At 41.1% G+C, this 18,185-nt stretch overlaps 3 protein-coding genes and 7 non-coding genes across 12 annotated transcripts in view; 1 reads left to right on the top strand and 9 right to left on the bottom strand.

Moving 5' to 3' along the window:
• megf11 (multiple EGF-like-domains 11) overlaps positions 1-4,566 on the bottom strand; it is a 57,491-nt gene extending 52,925 nt beyond the window's left edge. For all 3 annotated transcript variants that reach the window (XM_062462405.1, XM_062462403.1, XM_062462404.1), the window contains exon 1: positions 4,403-4,566. The gene's annotated coding sequence lies outside the window, so the exon portion shown is untranslated. The remainder of the gene's footprint in view (positions 1-4,402) is intronic.
• A 2,034-nt stretch (positions 4,567-6,600) lies between these two features.
• On the bottom strand, positions 6,601-6,731 carry LOC134021787 (small Cajal body-specific RNA 14). Its single transcript, XR_009930571.1, has one exon. It is a non-coding gene; the product is annotated as a small Cajal body-specific RNA 14 (non-coding RNA).
• A 513-nt stretch (positions 6,732-7,244) lies between these two features.
• map2k1 (mitogen-activated protein kinase kinase 1) lies at positions 7,245-14,707 on the top strand. Its single transcript, XM_062462400.1, has 11 exons — positions 7,245-7,597; positions 10,854-11,064; positions 11,404-11,550; positions 11,715-11,792; positions 11,913-11,964; positions 12,317-12,441; positions 12,646-12,853; positions 13,044-13,108; positions 13,270-13,328; positions 13,510-13,555; positions 13,641-14,707. The coding sequence occupies exons 1-11, from the start codon at positions 7,515-7,517 to the stop codon at positions 13,752-13,754; spliced, it is 1,188 nt and encodes a 395-aa protein (XP_062318384.1). The 5' UTR covers positions 7,245-7,514; the 3' UTR covers positions 13,755-14,707.
• rpl4 (ribosomal protein L4) lies at positions 14,245-17,937 on the bottom strand. The gene is made up of 10 exons (XM_062462402.1): positions 17,782-17,937; positions 17,026-17,197; positions 16,720-16,826; positions 16,334-16,472; positions 15,832-15,956; positions 15,603-15,732; positions 15,246-15,402; positions 14,956-15,039; positions 14,649-14,769; positions 14,245-14,394 (listed from the first exon to the last, which is right to left on the bottom strand). Exons 1-10 carry the CDS (start codon positions 17,782-17,784, stop codon positions 14,302-14,304), a joined length of 1,131 nt encoding a protein of 376 aa, XP_062318386.1. The 5' UTR covers positions 17,785-17,937; the 3' UTR covers positions 14,245-14,301.
• LOC134021777 (small nucleolar RNA SNORD18) lies at positions 14,850-14,917 on the bottom strand. Its single transcript, XR_009930562.1, has one exon. It is a non-coding gene; the product is annotated as a small nucleolar RNA SNORD18 (small nucleolar RNA).
• LOC134021776 (small nucleolar RNA SNORD18) lies at positions 15,128-15,196 on the bottom strand. The gene has a single exon (XR_009930561.1). It is a non-coding gene; the product is annotated as a small nucleolar RNA SNORD18 (small nucleolar RNA).
• On the bottom strand, positions 15,473-15,542 carry LOC134021775 (small nucleolar RNA SNORD18). Its single transcript, XR_009930560.1, has one exon. It is a non-coding gene; the product is annotated as a small nucleolar RNA SNORD18 (small nucleolar RNA).
• LOC134021779 (small nucleolar RNA SNORD16) lies at positions 16,055-16,154 on the bottom strand. Its single transcript, XR_009930564.1, has one exon. It is a non-coding gene; the product is annotated as a small nucleolar RNA SNORD16 (small nucleolar RNA).
• Positions 16,537-16,635, bottom strand: LOC134021780 (small nucleolar RNA SNORD16). Its single transcript, XR_009930565.1, has one exon. It is a non-coding gene; the product is annotated as a small nucleolar RNA SNORD16 (small nucleolar RNA).
• On the bottom strand, positions 16,902-16,971 carry LOC134021778 (small nucleolar RNA SNORD18). Its single transcript, XR_009930563.1, has one exon. It is a non-coding gene; the product is annotated as a small nucleolar RNA SNORD18 (small nucleolar RNA).
• Positions 17,938-18,185: the final 248 nt, after the last annotated feature.

Raw genomic sequence — 18,185 nt, 5'->3', positions numbered from 1 at the left:
AAGACAGAAGTCATGAAGGAACAGCCACAATCTCCACCCCGGTCAGTCTCAGCTCAGGTTTATGATCCAACATTAAAGGAAATATAATTCATTGACCTTACAAATGTCTAACAGATATGTTGCCAGCTCAACATTGTCAGTAAATTGAGAAATCCTTGTGAAGCACCAACCTGCTCATCACAAATGTCAAATGCTTTCCTCGAGTGTGATAGACAACACATTTGGTTAATGTATTCAGTCTATCCTCACACTGCTTCAATCAGGAAAGCAAATCATGGTCTACATCATAATATGTACATTACTGATATGAGCACATCCGTAGTGATTTCATATAGTGGTTCTATGAATACTAAAGTCTGGTTTACCAGGGTTAACCCTAAAATGCCTCCCTTAGAAGACAACATTTCCTTTTGTGTCTTGCAAATGTGTCTTGCATATTTCCCTATACTGTGACAGACAGGCTGGCCCAGTCTAGAGACGAGGAATGTACTCTAATAGTCCTCTGACAAAAAAAGAACGAATTAGTGGCAGATGTAAGCCAGCGCATCAGCAGTATTTGTAAAAAGTCACTGGACTCCCAGGAGGACTTTTCTTGTCATTACAACACACAGGAAAAGAACTGATGAGTGCATTAATCAGAGCCGTGCTGGTTGGCTGTGGTGTTCTTCCTGTGCCTAGCAAGGAGCACACCTGAGGGAGGGAGGGAGGGAGGGAGGGAGGGGATTAACAGCTCCACACAGGAGCACCTCTATCAGGAGAATCTGCCTTAGCTCATCGTTTCTCCTCCATGCAAGAAGGATGTGGTCAGATATCAGGCTTGCACAATCCATTCCTCTGCAGAGTTTTGCCTGACCAACATCAATGCTGTACATTCCTTGACTATTAATTAAAAGCACGTTAAATTAGATAAAGACATGCGCAAGTATGAGCGAACATGGTAGCGCAACTAAACTAAAGTTATTTTCTCAACCAATGCTATGATTAACATTTATATAGATATAGTATATGGACTACTTCCATTTATTGGAATTATGTAACCTCAAATGTAGTAATCATGTAACCTCAAACCAATTACATTAATAGCAAGCCTGACGATATAATAGAGGTCTAATGGAAAGGACTGGGCATCTCTTTTATCCTTGAGATTTGAATTAAAGATTTGTTCCTGGATGAAGAGCCAACTGAATTTATGACACAACTGAGCCATGAAGTTGGATTATTGCATAAGGTATACAATATTTACACCAACGTTAATTGGCATCAAAAGAAGAATGCATTTAGCAAGTGAAAAATAAGCCATCATATTAGGAAACATAAAATGAAAGACAATATTCCCATTGTTAAAGGTCCACTAACACTGGAACTGGTGTTCTAAAACTACATTTAAAAAATGTTAAGTTTTTTTTCTTTCCCCTGGAGGTGATAGATGCAAAAAAAACATGGTTTGCAAAGTGTGAGATTTTGCTGGAAAAGTTCAGGGTCTTTTTCCATATTTTTCATTAACTTTTTTGCTAATGCAGTTGCTTTGGCCTCGAGGGTATTTGTTTTGTGTTCAATGCACTTTTGCTAAAATAACAACATCTATCAGTCATCTCAATGAAAAAATTGCTTCATTTGCAGAATAAAGGTCATGACGGCTGTTTCATTTAAGGGATTCTGAGAGAAATATCTTCAATAAGGAACAGTTATTTTTCTTTAGGATTTAATCTAGATGTTTCCCCTGACTGTTTAATATGTTGCTGTTGGTCAACCAAATATAAAATATATAAGACAAAAACAGTTCTATGGTCTAAAGTAAACCACTTGTTCTATAAAAGTACATATGTTACTTTATAAAATAAAATAATACAAATTAATGCAATGTTTCTCCACAGTAGACTAGTAAAGTCTCTCAAATGCATATGTTCCCTGTCAGTGCCTCCACCACATCCTTAATCTTAATACTCAATAATCTGCAATTTTGCTCGCTCCGACTACTGGATTAAAGATAATATATATTTCCCATTTCTAAGATCTAAATCAATTGAAAATGTAATTACTTGTACAGATAAACAAATACTGGTGTTAATTAAACATTTACGTAAATTAATAAATGTGTATAGTTGAACATACTCTCTCTATTGGGATTTGTAAAAAGGGTTTAATGAGTAGATAATATGTATATGTTTAGATTAACTTGAATTGTAGATTTATAATGTCTATAATGCCAAAATTAGATTTCAGTCCTGTCATTTAACAAATTAATTATTTAATGAATTAATTATTTAATGAATAGGTAATCTGCCTGTAAACTGATTACTTTTTGGAAAAGTGGAATATGACTCACATACAAAATGCAGATTTTATCCTTGGGAATTGAAACAACTGTCAGCTTTTGACACCACAGTCATTCATTAATCAACAGTAATTAAATGTATTGATTGAGCCAAACATCAGGATGTCCAGTTGAAAGGGGTTTACTAGACTGTAAACTCCACACAACAACAACCATCAAGAATAGAGAAACCACTCATCTGTGCTCTTGGAAGACAGAAACTCATGAGAGAATGAGACAAAGATGTTTGTGCTCACTTCTCATTAAACGCTGTCAGCATTAATCAGACTGCTACAGCAGAGCCTCTGCAGACAGTGATGGCTGTCTTAGGCTCTGTTCACACCATGGGACAAGGCAATACTCATCAGCTCTGAGGACGCATGGATTCTCAACAGATAACATTATATGCTGATGTTTACACACTTTTGTTAAAGCTTAACCACTGTAAAAATAGGCACATCTCATACCTTTGAGGGACTCTAGTTCTGTAAGATAATGTTTGTACCTAAGTATCCTTATGTTTTTACAAAAAGTCTGACATTCAACAAGGAGCAAAACAATTTATCATATCAATATTTGTGTAGTTGAAAATTGTATTTTTACATTAGGACTCAAAACAACACACCCAGATCAACAGTTTGCTCCATAGATTGTCTTCCAGCAAGAAACTCCCTATATAGTTTGGGACACTGAAAGTAATGAACATCTTTTAAAATAGAAAGATGTTTAATTATACTAAAAGCTTTGGTCTGTTGGTTTCAGAAAACAAATCTGCATTACTGTAATGCCAAAGTACAGTTATGACAAATTACTTTTTGACAAATTGCTATAATGTAACTACTCACCCATACACAATGAATGACCAGACAAAAGCATAACAAGCAGCAAACAACTCTGACCCTGTGCCTTAAATGACAGATGATACAAGTAAAACCATAGGCATAATTAAGTCTGTATTTGCTATGTTTATGAATTAATAACGAACTACCACGCACAAAGTTTCATACAGATAGCCTATACAATTGTCTATAAGGGGGGGGGGGGGGGGGGGTGTCCAGCATCTGTCAAAAGTTATTTGCCATTAAATATGTATTGCGTTTGTAGTGCAATGCATTTTTGGCACCATCTTTAGAAATTAAAGATCTTTCATAAAATGTACTGTATTGTATCTGCAAAACTGTAGTCACAGTTTTCACTTTTTATATTGTAGAACTAAACTGCACATTAACACCCTCAAGGCCCTGATTAGGACTGCCGTTGGATTTCTACAGTAACCAGCACTTTATTGTCATCTAGTGGTTAAAAACAATACTGCACAAATGCACTCGTTTCTATTTCTGTGGCTTGTAAGAACATAGTTAACCTTCCAAGCAAAGAAAATCTTGCTTTCCATTGCATCAAGATATTTCGAAAATAAACAGTAGGAGTCTCTAAACATGCTGTCGTTGTTATAACTTCCCAGATTGTATTCTTTCCGCAATTTGGGAGTTTTATAGGGGTCTCATTGTGTCAGATGATGTGCTTGTTTCGTGGACTTTGTGGCATTTGCTTCACCAAGCGAGATATTTGGGTTAGGTAAAGTAGACATTTGATACACTTCTGCTTTGTTAGTAGGATATAGCCTATCAACAAAAACGACATCCAAATTACCTCCGAAATCTAATCACATGGAATTTGAGAAAAATGTTCACCTCAGTCTGCAACGTAATGTTTAAAGCACTTCAATGCACACGTATTTACGTAGATAATAAGCCAATGCTAATCTCCTTTACTCACAGACACTAAACACAGAATTGCTGCAAACTTGATGCCACGGCTGTGCTTAATTAGCCAGTTTAAGTAGTGGAAGGCGATTTGCGCAAGCCATGTCATGGCAACACATAAAGTAAGACAAAACCGTTTTCTGATAATATTTCACATCACAGGTTCCCATCTATATCCTATAGGCTAGTGAAATAAATCAATTCAGACGACAAACCACAAAATTACACCTTAATTAGCTACGTTTGGCCACGTACCACATAGGCTAGTAGCAGCAAAACGAGCATCTTAGAACATTGTTAAGGTAATCTTAATAATAATACTTACCGCTATTAGCGAAAATTAGCCTTTTGTGTTTTTGAATCGTCCTCTTAAAGTAGGCTGATAAGCTTGGCACAATCTACACCGATTATGTTCAAATGTGATTGCTTGGACGTAGGTTAAGTGAATGTTGTAAGTTCAAATGCTAGGGATGCAATGCGCTGCATCCATCTCGGACTGTTGCTCTCTCTTCAAGACAAGCGCGGCCCACTTTAAACTCCAATGACGTCACGAGAGGTGGTGCTGATGCTGCACTTGAAAATATATCCACTTTTAGATCCTCCCGAGTTTATGTTGTTGATTGGCTTGATTGATTGACTTTGCTTCACTTAAAAGTTTTGCTACACTTTTATTCAGTTTCTTCAATTAAAAAGAGCTCGAGCTAATAAGCTACTCTTAAACGTGTGTCAGTCTACCCATTTCTCTTCGAAAGTGTTGTAAATAGCCACAAACACAATTGTGACAGTTGAAAAAGTCTAGTTAACCGTGCATGAAATGTTTACTTCATATTAAATGTTATAGGCTAACATAGTCTAAAAACAGTATAAGTGGGCTAACTGGGTCACCTTTTCTGAAGATGAATGCTTACTGTGCCTGTGACAGCCGAAGAGGTAACACTGCAAATTGCTCGGAAAATGACATGAAAGGACTGTAATTGAGGGCCTATATATATTCTGCAAGGGCGAACCTTTCAACCTTTCGAGTCGTGTTATAGTCTACCTTTATCCAAGGCAATGCACCATTGCTCAATGAGGCAGATTTGACAAGTGGTTTTATACTTTCACCCTTAAAACGCTGTGGGGTGTTGCAGCGACACGATAGGCTATTAGGGGCTGTTTAGGAAATAATTCATATTGACCTTACACAAACACATATGTAACACATACACGTTCACACACATCCATAGTAGCCTATACTGAAAACTCACATATTAAATGCTTTCCCAGGCGCATGTGAAACACATTCACACACTCATATATGAAGCACTCAAGTCTTATAAAAAAGTTTCGAAAGGTAAAAAATAAATAACCCAAAACATTTACATTTACATTTGCATTTATTCATTTAGCAGACGCTTTTATCCAAAGCGACTTCCAAGAGAGAGAGCTTTACAAAGTGCATAGGTCACTGATCATAACAACGAGATAGCCACAAAACATTGCGAGTAGCCAAAACATGAAGCACACATTGTGAACAACCAAAATAAGTGCCAAAGGGAAGAACCATAAGAGCATGTAGTTAAACAAGTTACAATTAAACAACATGAACTGCTATAAGTGCAGGTGTACCTGTGGAAAAAAGCAAGCAACAATAATAAAACAATATATCACAGCGAGTACAAAAATTTAAGTCAGTTACCACTAACCACAAGAGCAACAAGTCTCTAAGCAAGAGTCATTGTGATCCTTGAGGAAACTAACATCGGGTCAAGCGAACCATTCCTAAGTACCGTTGTACTCCCGGAACAAGTGCGTCTTGAGCCTTTTCTTGAAGGTGGAGAGACAGTCAGTGTCTCTGATGGAAGTGGGGAGTTGATTCCACCACTGGGGGGCCAGACAGGAGAAGAGCTTGTGTTGGGACCGGGCGGTCTTGAGCGGTGGGACCACCAGGCGGTTGTCTGAAGAAGACCGTAGGTGCCGGGTGGGGGTGTAGGGCTGCAGGAGAGACTTGATGTGAGACTTTTAAAACAAGTTTTAAAAGGTTGAAACAATATTTTCGAAAAAAGTTTAGAAAAAAAGTGTTGCATCATTGATGAGTAGGCCTACTTGATGATTCTATACTCTATTGTGTTCTGCTCTAGACTTCTTGTTCGGTCTCCTCTCCCCTCTCCTCCTTTCCTCCTCTCTCATATCCTCTCCATGTCCTTACATTTACATGTATTCATATAGCAGACGCTTTTATCCAAAGCGACTTCCAAGAGAGAACTTTACAAGTGCATAGGTCAAAGACTCCACGTGTGAAAAGGTAAAAAAACGTTTAGTTTGCAACTAAACTAAGTGCACGATAACAAAATATTCCATCGTTAATATGGCTATAGTTTGTGTAGACTAATCAAACCCACATGATTGGTTATTTAGGACTTGCCATGTCTAAACATTAATGCCATGAGGGCTTTTCTATTTTTCTATTGTGTTCGTTTGAAAACATGTCGACACAAGGTCAAAACATGAGTTACGTAACAAAGTTATCAATGTACGATAAACGTTGTATTGTACCATCGCACAGGGAGCACAATAACTTTTTAAGTCCCGTCGGTGGGTACAACAGTGTTTCTATATGTGGATTCATTGTAAGTAGCTCACGGTATTGCGCTCTTATGACATTGAACAACCACACTTTTTCTTTTTCTTTTTTCTTAAAGCCTCACTGAGAATTGAACGCGCAACCTCAAAGTCGTTGGCTCAGGGCTTAACCGGTCGTCTACAGCTCACTGCCTGCTAATCCTACCACTCATAGCATATCGTTACTTTCGTGAACATGATTATATTTTGATGGCTAAAATAGGGCTGGCATCGAAATCGTGCAATTAATTTCTTGTGGCAATGTGCTTGTAAATTGTAACAATCAAATGTTAGCCTATTCACACTTTGTGCACGTTCATCGAACAGCTATCGCTAGCTACTATTCAGTATGAAAGCCTATTAATTTACTTGAATTTACATGAACAAGATATAGGCAGTGACAATAGGCCTACATTCAGTGCAGCTTTAAATTACATTTCTTTCCCTGAAAGGATGCCACAATTTTATTTCTCATCAAATCCTTACCCATAAACTGTAATACTATCAATTACCAACAGGGGTAGCGCGTCTCTAGGCACACACACGCTATCCGGAAGACCGTAAATATTTTTTGTGACGTTTTCCTATGGTGGCACTGTCCGCCCATTAAGTAGAACCGACAGTAGCCTACACGATAACTGATAAGCATCTCTGTGCTGCGTTTATAAACGTGAACATCTCGCACAGTTTCTGATATATTTTCTCTTGAATTAGGCTACTCTTGAAAGCTTCAAGGCCTCTACAGTGTGGATTGTGTACCTGACCGTTCTATTGTAAGCATCTGCAGAATAACGTCTGATATTTCGCTCGTCTAAACCAGGAAAAATAGTCACAAAATGCAGAAAAGAAGGAAGCCTGAGCCTATTCAGCTCAACCCGATTCCTGATGGAAACACTATTAATGGAACCGGTGCCACAGAGTAAGTTATCTGTCAACATAGGGGACATTTTGGTTTAGTTGTATGGTTAACACCTTTACAGCACAATGTCAATTATATAACTCATAATTGTTTCATGTAAGGCATTTTACTTGGTATTAGGGGTGATGTCAACCACGTTATTTTTGTGGTGCGTATAGGCTACATGTTTTGGAATAGGGATTATACAGTCATGTGTGTAGGTGTTTTGCCTGTCAAAAGAGTGCCACAGGTGTGTCGAACATGTGTGTGGAGAGACCGATGGTCTTGATTTTGTCCACGTCTGTAGTACCGCTGTTAGAGGACCTTTTAAATACGTCCCTGTAGAGCTCTTCTGACACAGAGACAGTGCAAGGACTGTACTCTTCAAACCGGAGTTATCCGTTTAGTGCAGATACAAAGCAGTCTGTCTTGGATAGGCTATCACAGATCTGTTGTCTACCCTCCCACGGTGAGTATTTGTCATCACAAACATGTATAAACAGAGAACGGGGTCTGAAATGATGCTTATTGACTAAGGAGAATTCAAGCACAACTACATTCTCAGAACTTGGAGTAATAATGTTGAACACTTGACGTATAGCTTCCAACGTTGTGAAGTCAGATATCCTGCACCATGATCGCTCCTCGGCTACATCAAATAGCCTACAATAAGAATCATTTATTTAAAACTCACTTAAGTACTTCTATCTCTGCCAGTTTGCAATGTAAGGGGTGGATTTATTTTAATTTGTCAACTGTTTGTGGCATGTCTGTTTTATTAGGTTATTTTTCAGGGACTGAATTCAAATGCTATTAAACATATATTCCAGGATGCATGGCAAGAGAAATGCACATTCCTTTTGTGTCTCTGGGCCGGCGTGGCAAGCAGAGCCATGGAATGTTGGTGTGAAATATACACCAGGAACTCTGATTCAGGGTTTTGGAAGTCCCTGCCATAGAGGGGGCTTTCTGGAATCCCACTTCCCGGCAATGACAGCAACTGGAAGTCAAAACTAGTGTGTGTGTGTGGCAGACAGGGCTTACTCTAAATCCTCTCTCCGGCTCAGTAATGCTGTTATATTGTGGCAACCAGCCGGACAGAAAAAGGCTGACATGTTGCTAGGAGAATGCCCGTAATTCTTTTTTTAAATGTTCATTCTTATTTTCCACTGCAGATAGAAACTGTAAAAACGTAGGCTTCATTAGCATGTAAAAAAATCAAAGTTGTCCTTTGTCAGTTGTGAAATTGGTTATTTCAAACATGGTCGATTTTTCTTTTTACCATTGCCAAGTTGTTTATCCCTTCAGTCTGAGAAATACACACAGCTGTCTCTGCGGGCCTGTGATTGGCTGGTTCCTAGCTTTCAGATTTCCTTCATCCTGCCTCTGCTGGCTACTATGTAGCCTCAGGATCCCTCAGGGCTTCACACTTTATCTCACCTACAGTATCAGATGACATAAGGAAAGGACAAATCTTCCTTTTATTAGACTCTTTTTGCCAAACTCAACAGACGCCAACAGACAGGGGGGGGGGGGTGATGGGTGAGGGGGGGTAATGACAAAGATTCCTTCCCCCATCACCCGTGTGTTCTCAAGCATAATATTAGCATGTGTGGAGAGAAGTGTCACTATTTCCTTTCTTAGTTTCCTCTCCACTAACAGACTCCCCAGGAAGTAGGGAGAAAATCATTGAAATAATTGTTAACAGGAACCATGACCTCAGGAGCTGATGGATCATCCATTTGGGGCACACATACAAACTTTATTATATCTTATGGCTAAGACCTGGGTAATCGTTTACAGATAACTTTTGCCTATCCCAGGAAGTTATTTCTCTACCTTATGCACATAAATATTAGATAGTCCTATCTGTATAGTAGCAGAAAGAAAAATATGTCAATATTCTTCAGAGGAGCAAATAGGCTTGTCATCAGGAGCCTGTTCAATACTCTGTGTTTCACAGAGATAGCTACTGCATGTCCTTGGGCATTGTGCTTCCTCACACACTTGAAAGGAGGCTGAGGTGCTCTGCCTATTGTGATCCCTCCTACGTTGCGAGGACAGTGTGGAGCCAGTACATCTGCTCTGTGGCTCTGCTCTCCTCCAGCTCGACAGCCCCCTCATACTCAGCACCTCGTCTCCATGGATACACGGGCCTGCTGTCAGAAACAACAACACTTAACCCTCCCCCTGCGACACCAGCCTGAGCCCCAGGCAGCATAGCGCTCTGAATGAGAGGGTGTCATATTTTATAGTAGTTGCTTTCCAATTACAGAGTTGTGATATAACCAGGACAAATTTGCCTGAGAATTTAAACAAAGCAATATTGGTATCCTTATGTTAGAGTATTATGATGCAAATCTAGAAACGTAAGTGCTACACTTATAAAAAGCAGATTTTGCATCTCAATTGGAGTGGAGATAAGTAGACTGGAGGGTCTTGTCAGCTGTGGATAAACTGATTAGTAGGCACATGAAATTAGCTGAAGAATAAAACATTTCTGGCAGCCTAAAGAGCTTTTCTTTACACGAATATGTTTTCATTTGATGTCGATTTGGCTGTGTTTAAGTTTAAATAATCAATGCATAGCTCAATGGCTAAACATACAGTATATATATATATCGTATACATATATGTATTGTGTGTGTGTGTATATTTATACACACTGTGTATATATATATTTCTCTAATGATTTACAACACAGGGACTTTGTTAAACTAACTATCTCTTTTGATTATTGAATGTAAAGATGACCAAAGCATCAATGGCTCAAAATCTGGACACAACTGGCTCTGCAGTGCCTGTCAACTCAGTAATGTTCCTGTGTGGTTTCAGGGAGGAGATGAATTCTGTGGGAAGGAAAAGCAGGAGAATGTTAGGTCACACGAGATCATTCCCCAATTAAAGTGTGAAGAAAATGCATTGCCATGACAACAGAGCCAGGTAGTGGTGGCAACACTCAGAGGAACTACCGACTTCCTCACATCGGGATCTGGAAAGGAACTCTTAGCAGCACACACACCCAGGGCCCTGTCTGTCTATCTGTCTGCCTGCCCTCCTGCTTGCTGGGAGTTCCTGATCTGTATGCCTTATTGTATATGCCTACACCATCTAAAATGTTTTCAAAACCTCTCAACTTTATTTAAAATTAAATGTTCCTTATTATATCTTAAGCATGTGGATACCAAATATGGCTGGCCACATCTTGGTACCACTTTTAATTAAGCCCCTTTTTCCCTGTGCGGTTCCATTGCACCTTCTCTTGCGTCTCTCTCAGGACAAATTTAGAGGCCCTGCAGAAAAAGCTAGAGGAATTAGAGTTGGACGAACAGCAGCGCAAACGCCTGGAGGCCTTCCTCACACAGAAACAGAAAGTTGGGGAGCTGAAAGATGACGACTTTGAGAAGATCTGTGAGCTGGGCGCTGGCAATGGAGGGGTGGTCTTCAAAGTCTCCCATAGACCGTCAGGACTCATCATGGCCAGGAAGGTGAGCGTATACAGCCGTGGGTGGATAAGCTCCACGGTCTGACACACGGGGGCCAGCCTCGGCATTGATAGGCTCTCAACCTTCTTTTCAGTCAATGTGCCTCTATCAGACAAGGCTTCTCTTAAGTGTTCCCTCATCAAAATGATTGGCAAAGGCATCATCACTGTTTGCTTTTTTATTAACCATTTAATAGATATTAAATGTATCTTTATCATAGTGATACAAGTGTTGCTTGGCTGGATAATGGTTCATAGTGAATGATGTGGTTTCCCCTCACTCTCCTGCGTGTGTTTGTGCGGGGTGTCACCTGTTGACGATCTGTGTGACTGACTGTTCCAGCTGATCCACCTGGAGATCAAGCCAGCCATCAGGAACCAGATCATTAGAGAGCTGCAGGTGCTTCATGAGTGTAACTCCCCCTACATTGTGGGTTTCTATGGGGCCTTCTACAGCGACGGAGAGATCAGCATCTGCATGGAACACATGGTACTGGGCAACCGCTTGTACATCAAATGTCTCAAGTTCGGCTGCAGGATGTGCAGTGAGATTAACGATCGTAGCAAGCATAATCAATGAGCATAAATATCAAATTCACAGGCATCTAAATCTCATAATATACTACACAGCATACCCTGTTTTTCTGACTGCAGGATGGGGGCTCCCTGGATCAGTCTCTGAAGAAAGCAGGCAATATTCCAGAACAGATCCTTGGCAAAGTCAGCATAGCTGTGAGTGACTCACAACCCCTCCCACTTTGAGTACAGAACTACATTCTATACCTGTGTGTAAAGAACAACATTTTATGTGTGCTAGTGTTATAAAGTGGATTTGTATATTTTCTTCTTCAGGTCATTAAAGGCCTCGCTTATCTAAGAGAGAAACACAAGATAATGCACAGAGGTAAATCGCAATTAATTACAAATAAATAAATAGAAGAAGTTGTAATACAATACATTTTCAGACACAAATCTGCTTGTCTTTCTGCCACAACATGAACTATAAACTGTCTGTTTCTAGAAAAACTAGACTACACTGGTATTGTCATTTACACATCCCAATGCAGTTCAGCAAATCAAAGTTAAAGCATTTCATTTGCAAAACAGTAATGCCACATTCACAGAAATCCATAACTACTGATGATTGAATGATGGCACCAAACTACAAAATTATTCCATGGCCCTGGTTCCAGAACAGCCACATCTAACCCTACTACTAAGTGGGCTCTTCTAAATGTAGCATGTCCGCCTTTCAGATGTCAAACCCTCGAACATCCTAGTGAACTCCCGCGGAGAGATCAAGCTGTGTGACTTTGGTGTGAGCGGCCAGCTCATAGACTCCATGGCCAACTCCTTTGTGGGCACTCGCTCCTATATGTCTGTGAGTTCCCTCTGCTTTTCTAGGTCCTGTACACACTGTCCCAAAACCTCTCCGCTATTTCAGGAAATTCACATATCCATGTTCGCAAGGAAAGCATTCCAACACATGACATCTCATCACAAACTGGAACGTCAACGGTTTTGCAATGTCAGTTTTGATAATCAACACATCTGCAGTACCACTGTTGTCTCCTGTGTTCTGCAGCCAGAGCGTTTGCAGGGCACCCACTATTCGGTTCAGTCAGATATCTGGAGCATGGGCCTGTCCCTGGTGGAGATGGCCATTGGCCGCTTCCCCATCCCTCCCCCTGATGCCAGGGAGCTCCAGCTGATCTTCGGCTTCCCCATCGAGGGGGACACGTCCTCAGCAGAGGCCTCCCCACAGCCCCGACCCCCAGGAAGACCAGGCAGCTGTGAGTGACTGGTTACCTAGGATACACGGAAGTCACCGGAACTCCTTTATTGATCCATTTGGGTTATTTGAATATTTGCTGGTTGTTCTGCTTCTGACCAATGTCAAGTGTTTGGGTCCACCACTGTCCAATACTACCTCTGAAAGTGCTTCTTCAGTTTTCCTAATCGTTCCTATTATGTGTTCCCCAGCATACGGACCCGACAGCAGACCTCCCATGGCTATTTTTGAGCTGCTGGATTACATCGTCAATGAGGTGTGTAGATTATATTGTCATTTTGTATGTGAATATAATTTCTGTTCATCACTGAACTGAAAGTGAATTTCCCAAATTACTTTGACCAGCATGTGATTTCATCAAGCCACAGCTGATAGCTTTTTTGCAATGCTTTGATTTGAGTGGACTCTTATTTTCAGCCTCCCCCTAAACTGCCTGGCTTTTTTGGGTCAGAATTTCAAGACTTTGTGAATAAATGGTAAGTGTGCCATCTTTCAGTATTAAAAGATGCAGTGTCACAACTTTCGACTTGTGTAGTGCACTGCCATCTAGTGGTACATCAGAAATTCAATAAATTACTTGCACATGGATGTTTGTAAACGTAGTGTCAATAGCTCTACTTACTGGTAAATCTGACAGGCTTACATTTTGTATGACAGTTTGATCAAGAACCCAGCTGAACGGGCTGACCTGAAACAGTTAACGGTGAGTGTTTCAAATTCTGTGTAGAATATTAGATGGCTCCCATTCTCGCCTAATAAAACAAACCTTTTTCATATTCCCTCTCCAGGTCCATCCTTTCATAAAGCAATCTGAGGCCGAGGAGGTGGACTTCGCAGGCTGGCTGTGTAGCACCATTGGTCTTAATCAGCCAGTAACCCCCACACACAGTATAGGACTGTGAGGATGCAGCAGTACCTGCTCTAATGTTCTCTGCCAGCACATGCTTCACTGCCTCATCAACCCCCAAGTACTAAACCAATACTGGTTAAACATGGGAGCCAACTCATGTATTTTGTTTTGTGACAGCAGTGGTTCTCAAACCATTAGTCCCCAGTCTGAAAACAGGCAACTTCAACAGCAATATTGTTTTTGGCCTTTATCCCCTTCTGGGGGAGGGTACCCCCCCAGCTTGAGAACCACTGACAGAATGTGAAATCTTTGCTCAGTAAGAGCAGCATCTACAGTATCAGAACCTACCTGCCATTCTCATTTCCCTCCTCACAGGGCTGTTAATTGTTATAATACCTGTAATATTTAAATTATTTCGTAAGTTAATGCTAACAGATTCTTCTTGCCTTCCATTGCTAGTTAGCTTCACACCATTCTCGATAAAATAAATGTTTGTGATATTAAGTGACTGAACGTAATCTTAGTTGAGTGACACCATGGAATTCCTTTTAGATCTGATTTTATTGGAAACCATTTCTGAATCAATCACTTTCAGAGCTTTATGCTGTAGCAGGTGCTGCGGGGGCAGGGGCAGCTTTCTTTGCAGATTTCTTTGCAGGCTTCTTCTTGGGTTTCAACATCTTGGCCTTGGTCTGTTGGGAGACATGGGGGAGGTTGAGACTCAGAAGTTCAAGTCTTATTGTCAGATGCACAGAACACCACAGGTCAGACTGGGCACTGAAATTCTTAGGACAAGACTACGCAACCTGGCATAACATGACATACGAGTACTCAGAACATAGATTACACCTATCATAAGCTAAAATATAATATAAACCTAATATATAAACTAATGCACCAATATACAAATGTGCGTTGCAGTTTGACTGTTTGGAGAGCTACTCACAGCAGGGTCGTGCAGCAGGATGGCATTACGTCTGGCTGTCTTGGCATAAGGGTTCAGTTTCATCATCACTCTGAGGTTCTTCAGAGGATTCTTCTTCAGAACTCTGCGATTGATCTTCTTGCTGCAATGGGATTTAAGACACATTTAGTATGTAGCACATGAGCTAATTAGCAGTCTTATCTGCAAATTCTAAACCAGTTGAATGTCAGAACTTCAATTACAATCAGGATTCAGAAACACGGACCTGAAGTAGAATCTCATCATTTAACAACTGTTCACCCAAAGAACTAAAGTAAACAGGTCTTACTTCGGAGCACGGAGAACTTTCTGGATCTCCTCACTCTTCAGGATCCTGCTCAGATCTGTGTTGGTCATCTTGTGCATGGGCAGACTGGAACACAGAAACCAGCAGTCAGAACTGTTTTCTAGCGCAGTATGACTTGGTCTCAAATTGTCAGTGTTGAAAAACACAGTTTCCAAGACTCAGAACTTCTATTGGCATCACAGAATTCAAAAACACGGACCGAAGTGGAATCTCATCATTGCTTGGTTTTAAAGTGACCCATTTAACAGCTTTGAAAACCGTAATGTACGTACTTGTAGTCCACCTTCAGGGTGGAGGGCTTGCGCCAGGTTCCGTACAGCTCGTCCAGCTTGCGGAAGGCGCTCTCTGTCCAGATGCAGAAGCGGCCCACATGGCCTCCGGGGGCAAGCCTCAGAAGGTTCAGCTTGTTCACGTTCTGAAGTGTAATGCCTGAAAAACGACATTCATAAATATAAACATGCAATACTAATTTCTTTTTAAGATCATGCAGCTGATGGTGGTACTCAGAACTTCCACTACAATCACTGGGTTCAGAAACACGGACCTGAAGTAGAATCTCATCATTGCCATAACCGCATTGAGCGGCTCGTGTCAAGTAAGGCCTTGCACAGGTATCAAAAGCCACTCACCAGGGATATTTCTGAAGGCTTTAGTGACACCTGCGTCTTGGTTATAGATGATGCATGGGCCCTTGCGCTGGATACGTCTGCGATTCCTCATCTTTCCTTTGCCGGCACGCATACGCTGGGAGGCGTACACCTGAGGGGAAAAAGGAACAAATAGAATCAAGCAAACATGCAACAAGTGACAACACATGGGAAACACTCCCCAATGTAGACACAAACGTATTATGTTTACCTTCTTTATATCATTCCAGGCTTTCAGCTTCTTCAGCAGAAGCACAGCCTCCTTAGTCTTCTTGTAGCTCTCAACTTTGTCATCAACCACCAGAGGGACCTCTGGGATCTCCTCAATGCGGTGACCTACATCAGGGATCGAAACTGTCACATGTTTGCACTGCTACTCCACAAGACAGTGGTAACAACTTGCTCAGAACAACAAGACACAGTGGTAACAGCTTTGCTCAGAACAACATGTACATCAACCTCTTGTGGCAGCTTAATGACGGCAGGCTACCGTCACTGTCCACAGAGTCAGACGCAAATTACACCATCATGGCAAGTGCTGTACTTCAGAATAGACTTTAAGGCCTGCATTCCCCTAGCCTGGCATCACCAGACCTATTAGCTAATGTGAACGGGTCAAGAAAATCATCAGAATCCCAGGCGTGTGTTTCCTGGGCAATATCTACACACTGAAGCTCAAATCTGATCCACAGCAAGTGTTAAGAGGGGCTTACCCTTGGACATGACCAGGGCCGGCAGAGCAGAGGCAGCCAGAGCAGAGCAGATGGCATAGCGCTTCTGGGTGGTGTTGATCCTGCGGTGCCAGCGGCGCCAGGTCTTGGTGGGGGCAAACATGCGACCTCCGCGACACATCTTAACCACAGTCAAGGAACTGACATTGAAAATTGACAACTTTCCACACATTTGTTGAGTTATGTGCTCAGTCTCAATGATCGTCAGCCATCTGTGCCAGCATATGACAGCAGGCATACCGTCACTGAACACAGTGTAAGACGCAAATTACACCATCACAGCAAGACTCAGCCAGGCCACTTGATTAGCAATGCCTTCAAAGTTGGCGAGTAACCAACTCAGGATCAGAACATTGTAATTAGGATACATTTCCGAAGGCTCCCTGACCGGAGCGGTGGGTACCACCACCCCTCACACGAGGGATACGGGCCACAGCTCTTCCTGTACCCCAGGACTCAGCACTGGTCTGGTGACCTAGAACAGACAATTGATCAGTTGCCACAAAGTCCATTTGGTGGTTGCTACTTCTGATATATGCTACAGATTAAGCCCTTCAGAACTTCAATTATTATCATAGAAATCAAAAACACGGACCTGAAGTAATGTCTCATCAGCAAGGCTTTTACAATTTCTTGTAAATTAAATTCATTATTTAAAAACAAAAGACACTTACCAGCCAGTTCACTGACGGCATAGGGCTGGCGGCTGTTTTTACGCATGTTGGTGTGCACAAAATTCACAATATCTGGTCGAATTGGAGCCTTGAACACTGCAGGCATCACCACATTCTTGCCTGAGCTCTCTCCTTTCTCGGAGTAAACCGAGATCAGGGGTCGGGCACATGCCTGAGGAAACAGTAATGAATTAGGACACAATGACGAATTTTATCATCCACGAACAAGTCATGTTTCATCCTGCTTAGATAACAAAACTCTTAATTCGCATTTACTTATAGTTTTAACGGCCAATAAGCAATGACAACCAACACTGCTTCCTAGTTCACTTCCCTATTAGCTTGCCCATCTTCCACCATTGCTTAAGTCAACAAGCCATTTAATTATTTGTCAAATACGCTGCAAGTTCAGCCATTTGTGAAGCCAAGTGAAAGCATGTCGAAGTGTTCACAAAACGTACATTTTAAGGCATAGGGTGAATGCATTTCCACCTCTCTGATTCTGCGGCCTTCATTAGCCAGCTAGCCGAGCTCGGATGGCACACGTGTACGTAAGTGACTGCCTGGCTCAGCTAGCTATCGCTGTAGTAGCATAGCTACCCTTCTAAAATGGCTCCTCGTGAGTCTCAAATAATTTAACATTTCCTTGAGCACTTGCAAGAGCATCAAATACGGTTAAATTACGTTCTCTAGTAAGCAAACGTTGGTAATAGGCGTACTGTTGATAACCGAACATGTAAATTCGTATAATCTCACCATTTTTAAGGGTTTTTATCGGCTCGCCGGGAACCACGCTCCTATCGCAATGGCGGCCACAGTAGAAAAGGAAGTAGACAGTGCTCCCTTACAGATATATGCCTCCGAGAAAGTGACACTTCCGACAACCAACACTTTCAATACCATCTTTATCAATAACTTACTTATTTGCAAAATATTATTAGTTGTTTATTGTCTTGTTTATAAACATCACATTTTTTGCTCTAAAATATCCTAAAGCATGATAATGTATGCATAAGGTCTGTTTCTAAGTGGTACTAACTAACGCTATAGTTGAATGACGGTGGAAGAAATATTGAAGATGGGACTACTTTTATCAAATACAATGGCCGAAATAAGATTATTTCTGTAAGAATATTTTACTACATAATTTCTATATAAAG

Source organism: Osmerus eperlanus, chromosome 5, assembly GCF_963692335.1.
Source record: "Osmerus eperlanus chromosome 5, fOsmEpe2.1, whole genome shotgun sequence".
In the NCBI taxonomy this organism is placed as follows: domain Eukaryota; kingdom Metazoa; phylum Chordata; class Actinopteri; order Osmeriformes; family Osmeridae; genus Osmerus; species Osmerus eperlanus.
This window is presented reverse-complemented; position numbering and strand designations above follow the sequence as displayed.

Excerpts from the sequence above, each read along its gene's own strand:
- map2k1 (XM_062462400.1), top strand. The coding sequence starts at position 7,515 with ATGCAGAAAAGAAGGAAGCCTGAGCCTATTCAGCTCAACCCGATTCCT. Across the intron at positions 12,442-12,645 it reads GCACTCGCTCCTATATGTCT|CCAGAGCGTTTGCAGGGCAC; the intron begins GTGAGTTCCCTC and ends TGTGTTCTGCAG. Across the intron at positions 13,329-13,509 it reads CAAGACTTTGTGAATAAATG|TTTGATCAAGAACCCAGCTG; the intron begins GTAAGTGTGCCA and ends TTTGTATGACAG.
- rpl4 (XM_062462402.1), bottom strand. Across the intron at positions 16,473-16,719 it reads GTCAGGGAGCCTTCGGAAAT|ATGTGTCGCGGAGGTCGCAT; the intron begins GTATCCTAATTA and ends ACTGTGGTTAAG. Across the intron at positions 15,957-16,333 it reads GGCCCTGGTCATGTCCAAGG|GTCACCGCATTGAGGAGATC; the intron begins GTAAGCCCCTCT and ends TCCCTGATGTAG.